Source organism: Neopelma chrysocephalum, unplaced genomic scaffold, assembly GCF_003984885.1.
Source record: "Neopelma chrysocephalum unplaced genomic scaffold, ASM398488v2 Primary Assembly neopelma1_44, whole genome shotgun sequence".
Taxonomy (NCBI): Eukaryota; Metazoa; Chordata; class Aves; order Passeriformes; family Pipridae; genus Neopelma; species Neopelma chrysocephalum.
Window position 1 is genome coordinate 14,200,781 of NW_020897703.1, and position 12,875 is coordinate 14,213,655.

At 35.7% G+C, this 12,875-nt stretch overlaps 1 protein-coding gene across 10 annotated transcripts in view; it reads right to left on the bottom strand.

Annotated features, from left to right (window-relative positions):
• DYNC1I2 (dynein cytoplasmic 1 intermediate chain 2) overlaps positions 1 to 12,875 on the bottom strand; it is a 29,361-nt gene that overhangs the window by 9,984 nt on the left and 6,502 nt on the right. For 5 of the 10 annotated variants that reach the window (XM_027678576.1, XM_027678567.1, XM_027678573.1 and 2 more), the window contains 3 exons: positions 12,162 to 12,252; positions 8,090 to 8,149; positions 6,737 to 6,852 (listed from right to left, as the gene is read on the bottom strand). In XM_027678576.1, the coding sequence (XP_027534377.1) occupies positions 6,737 to 6,852; positions 8,090 to 8,149; positions 12,162 to 12,252 (267 nt within the window). Of the gene's footprint in view, positions 1 to 6,736; positions 6,853 to 8,089; positions 8,150 to 12,161; positions 12,307 to 12,875 lie in introns of all 10 variants that reach the window. The other 5 variants (XM_027678577.1, XM_027678571.1, XM_027678572.1 and 2 more) reach the window with 3 other exon arrangements.

Genomic DNA, 12,875 nt, shown 5'->3' on the forward strand with positions numbered 1-12,875 from the left:
AATGTCAAATCACTATAGGTGTGAACAATGATTAATTAAAATATGTAATACGAGTTAACATACATGGATTTTAAGAACAACAAATACAGGATCACATATTAATGTTACAGTCACTTGGATAAAAATCCCCCTCTTGTTCACTCTGCCAATCAATCTTGCAGAATTAAATGATGCCTTCAAATTTATAGATTTGGTTTTGGGTCACCCTGGATACATTATTCTAGCTTTGAAAGTCCCAAATTAGAAATTTCAGCCCAACCCCCCATTAGTCATACTACACTGATTCTAAGTACCATTTTCAGTGACAGGAGTCAACTTCTTGTCAAAGTAGATGGTCAACCCCTTAGTGCTAAGTGACCTTCTAATCTACATATTTTATTCAGAAGATCATATAGTTGATTGCTCCTGCCTTTTAATGTTTGAAACATAAATGGCATATATTATACAGAGTTCTAAATTCCTTCATAGTACTTTCACCACATACAGCCAGCTGATATTACTGCATTTAAATGCAGGATACAGCACTTATTTTAATATTCTCGAAGTATCAGACTTGAAATTGAACATGTCATCTCACTGATTTATCTGTAACTATATAAATCTAAAACCTTCTGTCTAAAAAAGAGTCATATGCAAACTTTCTCATTCAGGGATCTGTAGGGGAAAAAAACCCAAAACAAAAAAACCCCACACATACAAGTTCTTGACTTTATTATCCAAAACTAGAATGCTTCTTATCCAAACCTGGGATGCTTTCTCAGAGAAGTTTACGATCAAAAATGGCAGCATTAAACTGTTGGACTACAAAAGAGGTAAGAAATGTTTGTTTTAATTACTTTTCTTGTGTCTCCTTTATCTTGAATTTATTTGGTAACAATCAAGATGCTGGAATTTGCAAGGAATTGGCCTAATAATAATGTATCACCCAAAGACTGAATGGTTGGACACACTATTTCTGAAAAAGTTCCACATTTAGTAAGTCAAGAACCATGATACAGTTGTGTACTGCATTTATTTCAAGTCAGCCAGCTCAATTTGGAAACCTTAAGGGAACTTCCTAACTTCATCCCCCTTATTCAATATTGACTGTCCCTACTGGCATTTTATGCCACTTCAATTGTCAGTATACCAAATACAATTTCAGATTTAAAAAAGGCTGCTAAGACTAGGAAAAGTCATAAGGGCATGAAGACAGGAAATGGGACTGTCACATCAACATATTAATGAATATTCATTATAATATGCTAAGGGATTAACACCATATTGTTTCTGACAGGCGAACAGAGGATCTAAGGTTACAAACTGAGCAGCAAAGTAGCTGCTATTTTTATGCAATCTTTAATGGCAACAAATTTCTTGTCAATGAATGCTAAAAACAGATTTAATGAACCACTGAATTTTTACTTTGAGTTAACATCGAAATTGTGATGTATTTTGGCAAGACAGAAAGAAAAGCAGTGCTATAAATTAGGCTGCACCTAGCAATAAACACTGTAGAGTGCAGTTCCAGTTGTCTGAGTAATCTGTTGCTGCAGAGTAGGTTAATCAAAGTTAAATCATCTGTGAAATGGGTGGCTTTTGTTAAGCTGAATGTCTTCATATCAAGTTTTCCCATCTATATTTCACTGTACATTTAAAGGCATGTACTAGATAATACAGAATCACAGAATATTCTGAGTTGAAAGGGACCCACAAGGATCATACACAAACATACAAGGGTCTGTTATTATTATTAAAATATTAAAATATTAAAATGCATAAATGCTACATTCATCATAACAGCATCCAAGAAGCAAATCCTATACACCATACTGTTATTACTCTGCTTAATATTTTAATTCTATGTCTTGGAGACATTAGCAGACAATTATTCCTCAAAGAGTGGAGCTAATACATTAATACTGTCTGCCTTAATTGTGACAGCTGAGCAAAATCACATTCCCCTATATCCGCATCTTTCTTTGAATTAATGACTTCAAGGACTCAGAACACATCTTTACTGGGCATATTGGTGACTAATTTCTTTCCATGTGATTTTGAACAATGTTATTAAATCACAAAGGAAGAGATTAAATAGTATAGTAGAGACCAGAGTAGCAAGATGTATACATAAGAAAAAAAGAATTAACACCAATGATTACAATACTGTGTGTAGTGGCCAACATAGAGCTTGCAGAACATTAAGACATACCAGAGTTCACATCTGAATTACACCTCTGTTGTTGAAACAATTTCTGCTGCCTGCTAGAAAAAAATGAGTCAAGGAATGGAACATAATTTCAAATGTATTTTCAGATAGTAGATCTGAAAAATCTGTTGCCAAATAGAGGTTAAATAACAGCCCTAATAACCAGCTGACCACACCGAAATTGAACAATGAGAGAAGCAGGAGAAGTGTTACACACAGCATCAGTGAGAAATAGCAGAAAAGGGGATGTCAGAAAAAGGATGCTGTGGAATGAAGCAACCTAAACACCATATGTTCATGTTATGATCACGACAAGTTACTGAAGTGCAGTAATGGCATACAGAGATACTCAGGCTTAGTTTATCAAGTAAGGGAGAACAGCATCAAGTATGGCACAACACTTTTATCAAGCCCAAAATAATTTAAATGGTCTCTACATAAAAAAGATGGTCATCATTACTGTATGTACAGAATGACAAAACTCACCAAAACAGAAACAGAACATACCAAGAGAACATGGAAAAAAAAGGACCTATTTTCTCTGCTATATTCCTCATAACAATGAACCATTTCATCATTTCATTTCTTTTACATAACAAATACAGCTGCTACAGGAAAGGAGGGTTAGAAGACTAAGGCTATTAAAAATTTAAGAGAAAAAACCAAACCAATAGTGTGAGGAAAACACCCCAACAAGTATTGCAAATTTGCCTTCTAAGTGTACTTTGGATGTGGGCATCTTCCTATAGCGAAACATGTTCATCTTCCTATACGAAACATGTTTATTAACTTCAGTTAATGGGGAAGTTTAAGATTCCATAGAGTTCAGTATACAGTGAATGACTTCCTGTGACAAAATACTTCCCACTCTAAATAAGATTCAACCCATAATCTCAGTGAAACTGACTTTTAGGAGACCCCAATTTTATTGTTTTACAATAAAAAAGACTCAATCTTCCTAAGACAGGCAGTTTCTCAAATACTTCGAGGTCATAATAAATCAACATATTAGTACTGCACTAAAATAATGGAAGTTGCAAGAACTGTTAGCACGCTAAATGCCTTCATCACCCAAGGAAGCTGTCACATTTCAAAATTAATTTAACTGTTACACTGAATCCAAAACAGGCATTTCCGAATGCCAAATTTTCGTTGAGGACATGAAGTCTCTCCTATTTAACTTACTTGGTATGTGTTGCCATTTCCATAACAACTGGACATTGTTTTAAAACTAGTTTACTTCTATTTCCTATTTATCTGTCCCTGGTGGGACAGACTGGTTGTAGTTTGAATGTTTCCTAATTCATATTACAATACAACTATGTATTGTTGTGCACCACTGTGCCACACATAATTGGATCAGAGAGAACTATTTAATTTGGTGTTTTGTTGTGGGTTGGTTGTTTTTATTTCCTCCCCCCTGCTTCCAAATCGGTGTTAGCACAATGAAACCTACAGCACAAGCGGACCTAAACCTGCAGAACAACTGCAGATCATATCTAATAAAACTGCTTCTATTTTCCTTTATTCAAAAGCACAGCTCCAGCAGAATTTTAAAATTTTAAGATATATTAATTAAGGGTTCAGTTCACTTCATTTTATACGGAGGTGTGAACACTGGATCTAACCAAGCTCAGATGCAACTTGTTCCTGTACAAAGGAGCTACTGCAGGTGTAAATTCAGTTGCAAGCTCCACTTTCAAGTGTACTTTGCAAGGTAACTTTGTTTACAGTACTTGCTCTTAGATAAATAAAAACCACAACAACTCGGATCGTGAGAATAAGAATCTATAACACTCATTTTATAGAATTTAAATTTATCTAATTGCACGCTAAAAATTCAGCATATTGCTTTTGTCAATTGTTTTTAAAGTGTTCAAAGTTTTCTTCCCACAATAAAAATCTCTTACCTAGTGACTCCTTTTTTGGAGGCAGCATGATTTACTCTTTTTTTAAGCCTATGTCCTATTTGTGTTGTCACTGTAAAATGTGAACATAGAGCTTAATTATGAATGTATTCATGTAGTCTTAAGATAGACCTTAAAAAGATCTTTGACACTAATATGATGAAAAGGCACCTGTAAGCACACATACATTAAAAAATTTATGATGGCCCTAAAGAAATCAGTATTTCTAAGGTGGAATGGATCAGGAGACAACACATGTATTAGAGAGCTTTCTGGTAAATGCAGAAATAAAGATGACCACCTTTCCAACTGCATTACAGTAAACCTCAACTACAGCCTATCCACTGTGAAACTCAGATCATACAATCCCAAGCAATTTCCACTGTCAGCAGGCAGCAGAAATAAAACTCTTCAAGCACATAAACTATGAACTGAGTCTTCAGATTCAATGAACCTGAGAGAGGAAAGAAAAAGAGACCTGAGGGATTAGAGAAAGGAAACGTTAAGGGCATGGGAGAAATGAAAGCAGGAAAACCCTAAACACTTATCTGTGCAGGGATACAGATAAAATGAAGAATGGAAAAGAAGCACAGTTAGCAAAAAAGCATATCCTCTGGCTCTCTGAATAATGAAGTTTGGAAGATATATCCTTGCATAAATACCCAAAAGTTCAATACCAAAGAGCAGGAAAATGCAAAATTATGAATGTAGAATTAGGCACTAAAATTGCTAGCAAAGACACATACTCAAAGTCAGTCACATTAAACTACCAAGAGATTGTGTTGTAGAACTACACACTAGTTAGGTCAAGACTAGTATTTTTGTTTGCAGCTAAATTCAAGTATTTCAACATTGTAAAGCAAATTTATTAACTAACCACATTTTCTTCGGAAAAATTTATTTTCTGAAAAGCAAACAAGTCAGAAAGAAAGCCCATGTTTAATGGCTGCATAAGGTAATAAATAAATTAGTTCCTTCTTTTAAAACTCAAAGTACAAGTGCCAGGTATAAAAATTCAAATTCTTAAGAAGTAGGGGGTTTAATTGCTAAGTCTGGTGTAAGGATACACAGCCTTCAAGTAAGTTCACAGACGGCTTGTGTTGCAAGTGACCTTAAAGATCACCTACTTCCAACTTCCCTGCTGTGGGCAGGGATACCTTCTACTAGACCAGGTTGCTCAGAGCTCCATCCAGGCTGGTCTTGAGCACTTCCAGGGATGGAGCAGTCACAGCTTCTCTGGGCAACTTGTGCCAGTGCCTCACCACCCTCAGAGTAAAGAATTTCTTCCTAATATCTAATCTAAACCTACCCTCCTTCAGTGTAAAGCCGTTCCCCCTGGCCATGTACCCCTATAGGTAACAGAAGGCTGCTATAAGGTCTTCCTGAAGCCTTCTCTTCTCCAGGTTGAACAATCCCAATTCTTTCAGCCTTTTCTAATAGAAGAGGTGTACCATCCCTCTAATCATCTTGGTGACACTTCTCTGGACTTGCTCCAACAGGTGTGTGTCCCTCTTTTGCTGGAGACCCAAGAGCTGGATGCAGTACTCCGGGTAGAGTCTCAGGAGAGTGGAGTAGAGGGCCAGAATCACCCACCTCAATCTGCTGATCTGCTTTTGATGCAGCCCAGGACACGTTTGGCTTTCTGGGCTGCAAGTGCACAATGGTGGCTTGTGTCCAGTCTCTCATCCACCAGCACCCCAAGTCCTTCTCAGCAGGGCTGCTCTCAATCTGTTCATCCACCCAGCCTGTGTTGATACTGCGGGTTGCCCCAACCCAAGTGTACTTGGTGTTGTTGAACCTCATGAGATTCCCATGGCCCCACTTCTAGAGCTTGTCCAGGACCCTCTGGATGGCACCCCATCCTTCAGGTACGTCAACCACTCCACTCAGCCTTGTGTCACCTGCAAATTTGCCAAGGGTGCACTTGATCCCTTTGTCTATGTCATTAACAAAGGTATGACATATGACACTAGTCCCAATATGGACCCCTGAGGGACACCACTTGTCACTAATGTCCACTGGGACTCTGAACCATTGACTACTACCCTCTGGATACAGCTGTTCATCCTATTCTTTATCCAAATGACAGTTCACCCACCAAATCCATCTCTCTCCAATTTAGAGAGAAGGGTGTTGTGGGGGACTGTGTCAAAGGCCTTACAGAAGTCCAAAGAGATGACATGTGTAGCCCTTCCCTTGTCCACTGATGTAGTCACTCCACCGTAGAAAGCCAGCAGGTTTGCCCTTGGTGAAGCCATGCCAGTTGTCTCAAATCATGTCCCTGTCCTACACGTGCCAAGTTGTGTGTGCATTCTTAAACGCCATAAATGCAAAATATATCCCATTTATTTATCAGCTGTCAGCTAATTAAGCAACTCAGTGTCTAATCTGAACAGTTACTAGAAGTGTGAAAATACCATATATTAGTAGTAAGAGTGATGTTAAACAAGATGTGGAATGACAGTTAGCAAGACCTGTATGAATTTAATAACAGAATTTATATCAATTATCTCACATATCAACCTTCATTTACCTTATTAAGTTTCACGATCACAAATGCTGGTTTTAATTCAGCCAGTCATCGTTATTATAATCAAAGAAACCAAAAAATAACTTAGGTAGTAATAAGTTAATCATTCACCTTCCTTTGGCTGAGTCATAACAGGTGTTTGCGTCTCCTTTGTATAAGTAACAATTTCTCGAGGAGGAAAGTCAACTTGTGTAATTTTGGCCATTCCAAGTTTAACAGGTCCACGTCTAAATAAAATTAATACAGAAATCAGAAAAAAACCCCTTAACTTTATTAATTATTTCATATTTTGCCTAGAACAATACCCAAGTCATCCTGTCACAGCACTGCTTAGTCAAACTTAAATCCAGTGAAAGCTTAATTCTGAAGAAGTCACACAATTATGACTAATATTTTATCATTATTATTTAAAATCAGCTATATATACATCTGTGACAAAAAGAAATACGTGCATATATAAATCTCTGGACTGTAGGATGTAATTTTAAATTTTTGCTCTTTGCATTTGACCAGAGTACTGCTACATATATGACACATCCCTATTTTCAGTGGAACAGATCTGCTGACAAGTCATGTTTGTACAGCTACAGTTCTAGGATTTTAAAGTTTGCAAACCAACTTAGTTATTCTGCAGGAAAAAGCATTTCCTAGTCTTTTAACTTTGCTGCCCTTTTTTGTTCAGCTCTAGCACAGTATTTAGAATGCAGAACTGCAAGTTAACCTGAAATTCACACTGACAAGTGATTTATCCAGAATACGTTATTCCAGAGCACAATACTGAAAACCTCTGAGCTTTCTGGCTTTAGTTTATGGAAGATCCTATAAAGGCAGATATAGCTAACATCAAACTACTATATATAATGTACTTCCAAAACTGGCACAAAATTAATTCAGTCATTGTAGCTTCCTATAAAAGCTAATTGCAGTATGTCCTGTAATAATACTGCAATGATCCAACAATTTACCTATATCAAATTGAGTTTTTTATTATCTACTCCTTTCCTAAGATAAAAGAGGAAGAATAACACCTTTTGAAAGGTTTTGGTGAGCAGAATCATAATTCTTAGAGCACAATACGAGTTCTAGTAAGTGCTTATAATGAGATACAGCTTTTATAAACATATTTATAAGAAAAGACAGGAGTTGCTCTGTTTTTAAATACAGTCATTCTAACTTTTTTATATTAAATAAATTACTTCCTAAAGTTTACATTTTGTCAAAGAAAGATTCAAAGGAAAACACAAATAAGTTTTGTTATTAGAAATAAGCATCTAATGTATATTAAATAATATAAAAATTTCCCATTACAAGCAAATTCTGCTAAGTCTAGGGACAGTGAATTTCTATTACTTACAGAACAGTTTCTTAACAACAACAACTTGAAGTCTTAAAGAACAAATAAGCTCTTATACTTATTATCCATAAGCATATGAAAGAGGGAATATAAGAAAATCTATGCAATACCCCAGATCGGAATCAGAGTGGAGCTGAAGAACTGATGGATCAGTATCCCAATGCAGCGTCCTGATACCCCAGGTTGAACAATCATGCAGCATTAGCAAAAAAGGCCAGAGATTAGTGAAGCAAATACACACTATAAAATTCTAGAGTTACAGCAAGCTTATAGTTATTTCATTATTCACAAGAAACAAGGCAATGCAACATCAGTTATGGGAAATTCAGCACTCAGTGCAATAACACATGCAGTAATTATAAAAGTTAAGAAGCAAACACAGAATTCAGAGCTATCAGCAAAGAATTAAACTATTTTAAAGATTGAAAGTTAAAGACCTGCAAAAAATGCAGCCCTTATGAAAGGTAAATAAAAATATTTTAAATACTGACAAGAACCACTCAAACCTTCACATTCCTTTTAAAATCTGTTCAAATTTGTTCATGTCATATGAAGACAGATTTGTTAACATAACGCAAACTTGCCCAGAGCAGTAAATATGTGGAGGAAACTGTCATATTGGTAAAGGAAATGAGTCAACACATAAACCTTTTGGTAGTGGGGTAAAAAAGCATTTCCACTGGGATAGAAAACTGCTAGAGTTTCCAAGATGTGACATTGCAGTAATTATGGGTTAAGCACTGCCTTGGGCTTGTAAGTGTCATCTGAGTTAGAGCCAACTCCATTTAAGATACTTAAAATCTCTTAGAAATAGTGGGGTTTGGATTAATAATACGTTTCAAAGTCATGTGGAATAATGAACAGAATGGATCTATTTCAAGTCGCTTTTGTATCAGAAGAAATATGAAGGGGGAAATCAATATTCCCTCCCCCTTCATTTTTAGCCTTCATCCTTTCTTCACAAATTTTCATGTAGTCTATTGGCTGCTATCAGGCTTGGGCAGAATTTTAAAAATGCATTTGTAAGAGATTAACAGATTAACATGCATTTTTTTTTCTGACATTCTCAGATGTTATTATATATATATAAAAATACCATAATTTTGAATAAAGAAAATAAGTAATTTTAAATTTTCAATCCATACATGGTAACTTTCCTATAAACCAGGTGCAGAATTCTTAAAAGCAAAGTTGATCTGAAAAATGTACACACAATGCCATAAAAGCTCATAAATATGAGTGTCATGCACTACCTTGTTCTTGTAGAAAGTATGTATTAGAAGTATTAATCATAGTTTATTTTAGAATTACAAATCCACTGTCTTCATATCTAGCAAATCAATTGCATCCACAGCAATAACTTCACACCTAAATCTCCAAAACCTTTTCATATCTTTTGTGCATCAGAAAACACATGATTTTAGCCTGAAGTCAATTACTTTGAGTACACTTATTTGCTACATCTCTGCTATCATTCTTGACCAAAGAGAATTAAGCTTGGAGTTTAATCTGGTGCCTGAGACTTCAAGCTGTATATTGCATTTCATGTTCAATTATAAGCAAAACCAAACCACCACCCCAAACTTCATGTTGCAAAGGGTAACTTAGCTACAGATACAAATGTTGCATCATCACAATACTTGTCAAATATTTTCTCAACTTTTTCAATCCCATTTGAGAGGAACCTGGGGAAAGGGCTACAAATATAAAAGGCTCCAACATTTGCACCTGCTTAAGATCTAGCCCTTGTTGAGGTAGCTTTCCTGCTTTCAAAGCACTCTTTTCACTTTCAACAGTTGTTTCAGTGGTGCCAGGGACAGTCTGTCTTTTAAAATAGTTGAAGTCAACAAGCAGTGCAGGATAAACAATTAAATGTTTCTCAGAGATATTCTTTTAAAACAAAGATAACATTCTGAGATAAAATTCAACTATTACATACGTACCAAAATGATGGAAACCACTGTTTCTTTAGTTTTCCAGTTGTTTGTTATGCCTTGAGTTAAGTGAATTTATCTACAAGCTTCAGTTAACAGAAGTGCCCATTCTTCCACATATGCCTGAACTTCCCTGTATCCAGGCACATTCCTAATGCCTCCTATATCTCTAAAAAGTCTTTTTTGCTTCTGAACTAGTTCTATGAAGCATCCACCTAGCCAAAAAGTAAACCAACTGTATTAATTTCTAGTCTTGAACTTATACTCTTAACTGAGGAAAAGGGAAAAAACCAGGCTCAAACTAGGAAACAACTCTTTACTGATGAAAACAAAGCAAGACAGATGGACGTAACAGCAGGAACAGTCTGAACACTGTTCTACTAATTAGTAAAAGAGTTACTGACAAGATTCAGCATCACAGAAGAGGCCTTCTAACACATCTCATATTGATATGAGTCACCTGTGAAATACCAGATAAAAGATCAAGTGATATCAAAGAGTCCAACTTTCAGGTTCAAATGTATGGGTACGTTAGAAATGTATGAACTTGTACTAATAGTCTGGGATACAGACACCTGTTTCCCGGGGGAGCGGAAGAATATTATCCAGTGGTCAGAGAATAAGCAAGGGGACTCTTAGAGGGACTCCATAATGCCTTCAATTTAGCTGTACATTCATACCTCCATGCCTTAAATACCACAATCTTGACACAGATTTAAAAGTTTGAAAATGCATGAAGCTACTGAGGCTTAGGATATGAGTTTTCTCAGGGTTTCATAAGAAAATGTGTGCATACAACACTGTGTTACTATGTTTGAGAACATACAAACAGAGAGCACAGTGCACTGATGAGGTAGAAATAAATTTACTACACAACATAGTGTTCAGTTACAGGTATGTGGCCTACACATACTGTTTCATACTGAATTTAAATTAGGTGTGAATGGAAAAAAGTTATTTTCTTTTAAAAAAATCATCATCAAATACTTCTTGTTTATTGTTCTAGACAGTGAATTTAAATATAAAATTACTATTTAATAAGCCATAATCACAGATTTAAAATAATTAAAATCTGCTTGCTACTCAGTTAAGGAACAATTACATTGGTTCTTAATTACCATGACGGACAAACAAGATCACACCTGGGCACTGTTAAAAAAAAGTTTGGGTTCATATTTGCTGCCTGATGTATTCTCTGCTTTAACATAATGATTTCTACTTAGAAATAGGCACCATGAAACCGCTGTTCAGGTCATTAACATTTTGAATATTTGCAGATTAAGACTGTATATAATTAAGAATGCATGATCCACATGTATACAAGATGTCACTGCAGTCTTTTTAAAAGATATTTCAAAGTGGTCTAAGTACTCATTCCTTCTCCAAAACAAGTACCCATATAAGATCAAAAGTAACTGATGATAACTGCTGCAGTTACTGTACTTTAACTAAATTTCATCCACGATGCATATTCAGTAAATTTTAAGTACAGGAACTTAATTTGCTGAGAAAATAACTTACCAATATTAACAGGCAGCTACTGCTCTTATTCGCAGCTTGTGCATAGGAAACAGTAGAAATACCCTTTGGAAGTAGTGTTTCCCAGCTTATCATCCCCATATCACCACTTTGAATATATAACAGAAATATTTATCTGACTCTACTTTACAGCAGCCTGTCTCAAATCATCATGTACAAAGAAATGGTCAAATAGATGGGGCAAGTACTGGCAAAGAAAAAAAACCAAAATGACTGTGGCTGCACCAAGATGGTGTTACGTTTTTGCAAAATAAGAGAGATTGCAAGTGCTGTAGTTGTGTTACACAGATGGCTGCAAAGTGAAATATTGGGAAATATGGTTCTGAGTAAGGAAAAATTAAAATCAGAAGTAATGCAAAGTCTGTAGGCATTATCTTTTATTAGACCAACTAGGACTGAGGAAAAAGGGAAATACACTACCATTCATACACACCCTCCTTTAGAAAAAGCTGGAAGAGCCCAGAAGTTGGATTTTCCCAGTTTCTTGTTGTCCCAAGACATGCATTCTACTTTAAACTCACAAGTTTAAACAACTCCACGTTATTGTAGTTGCATTTCAAATTTTAAAGTAAAGCACTTCTGCAAAACAATCCTGTACACTGTAACCTCATACTATTATAGTCAAGTAATTAATCTTGACTCCTTCTGAAGCTTAATTATTCAAAATACAAATACTGAGCAAAGCAAAATGACAAGGAAAGTGACGTACCTAGATCCAACAGCACCATCTCCGGAGTCCTGGCTCCCAGCCTCACTTGGCGTACTCACAGATTTGGAAGACGGAGAGGTAGGAGGAGGGACTAAATAGTGAAACAGACAGGTATCCGCTGTTACTACTCGCAGAGGTTGCACAGCTTAGGATGTTTTCAAATTAATTTAAAATGAAGTATTAAAAAAAAAAGTGATGGCAAACAAAAAAATACATGGATGAAAATGAACAGCAGAAAGAGAGGGGAAAAGACAATGTTAACAATTCATGCTGGACTTTCATGCAATTGTTTGGCATTTATGCATCTGGGGCATACAAAAAAAAACATGGAGCGAAAGACATTTAAGAGAAAATGAACTGAAAAAATATCTTTAAACTGAACTTTTGACAAATGATGACATCGATTTTCAAAGGGTAATTTCCACTAGATCACGTTGCTTAAACATAAAAAAGGATAGTTGTTAATATAGCTTTGACATCAGTCTTTGTTAAAAATTAGACAATGAAAGTGTTAAATTGGCAATGTTGTTTCAAAATATACAATCGCTAAAACATGGACCAAAAAGTGGCTTTGTCATGCAGCATGCGGTTATTTTTGTTCTAGTTTGAATCAAATCCACATAAATCTTGTGTCTTACAATAAAGTTTCTAGTGTTGGGTTTTGAGGATGATTTTCTTTTTTACTTGACAGTAAACAGTCTAGTACTGTTTTAC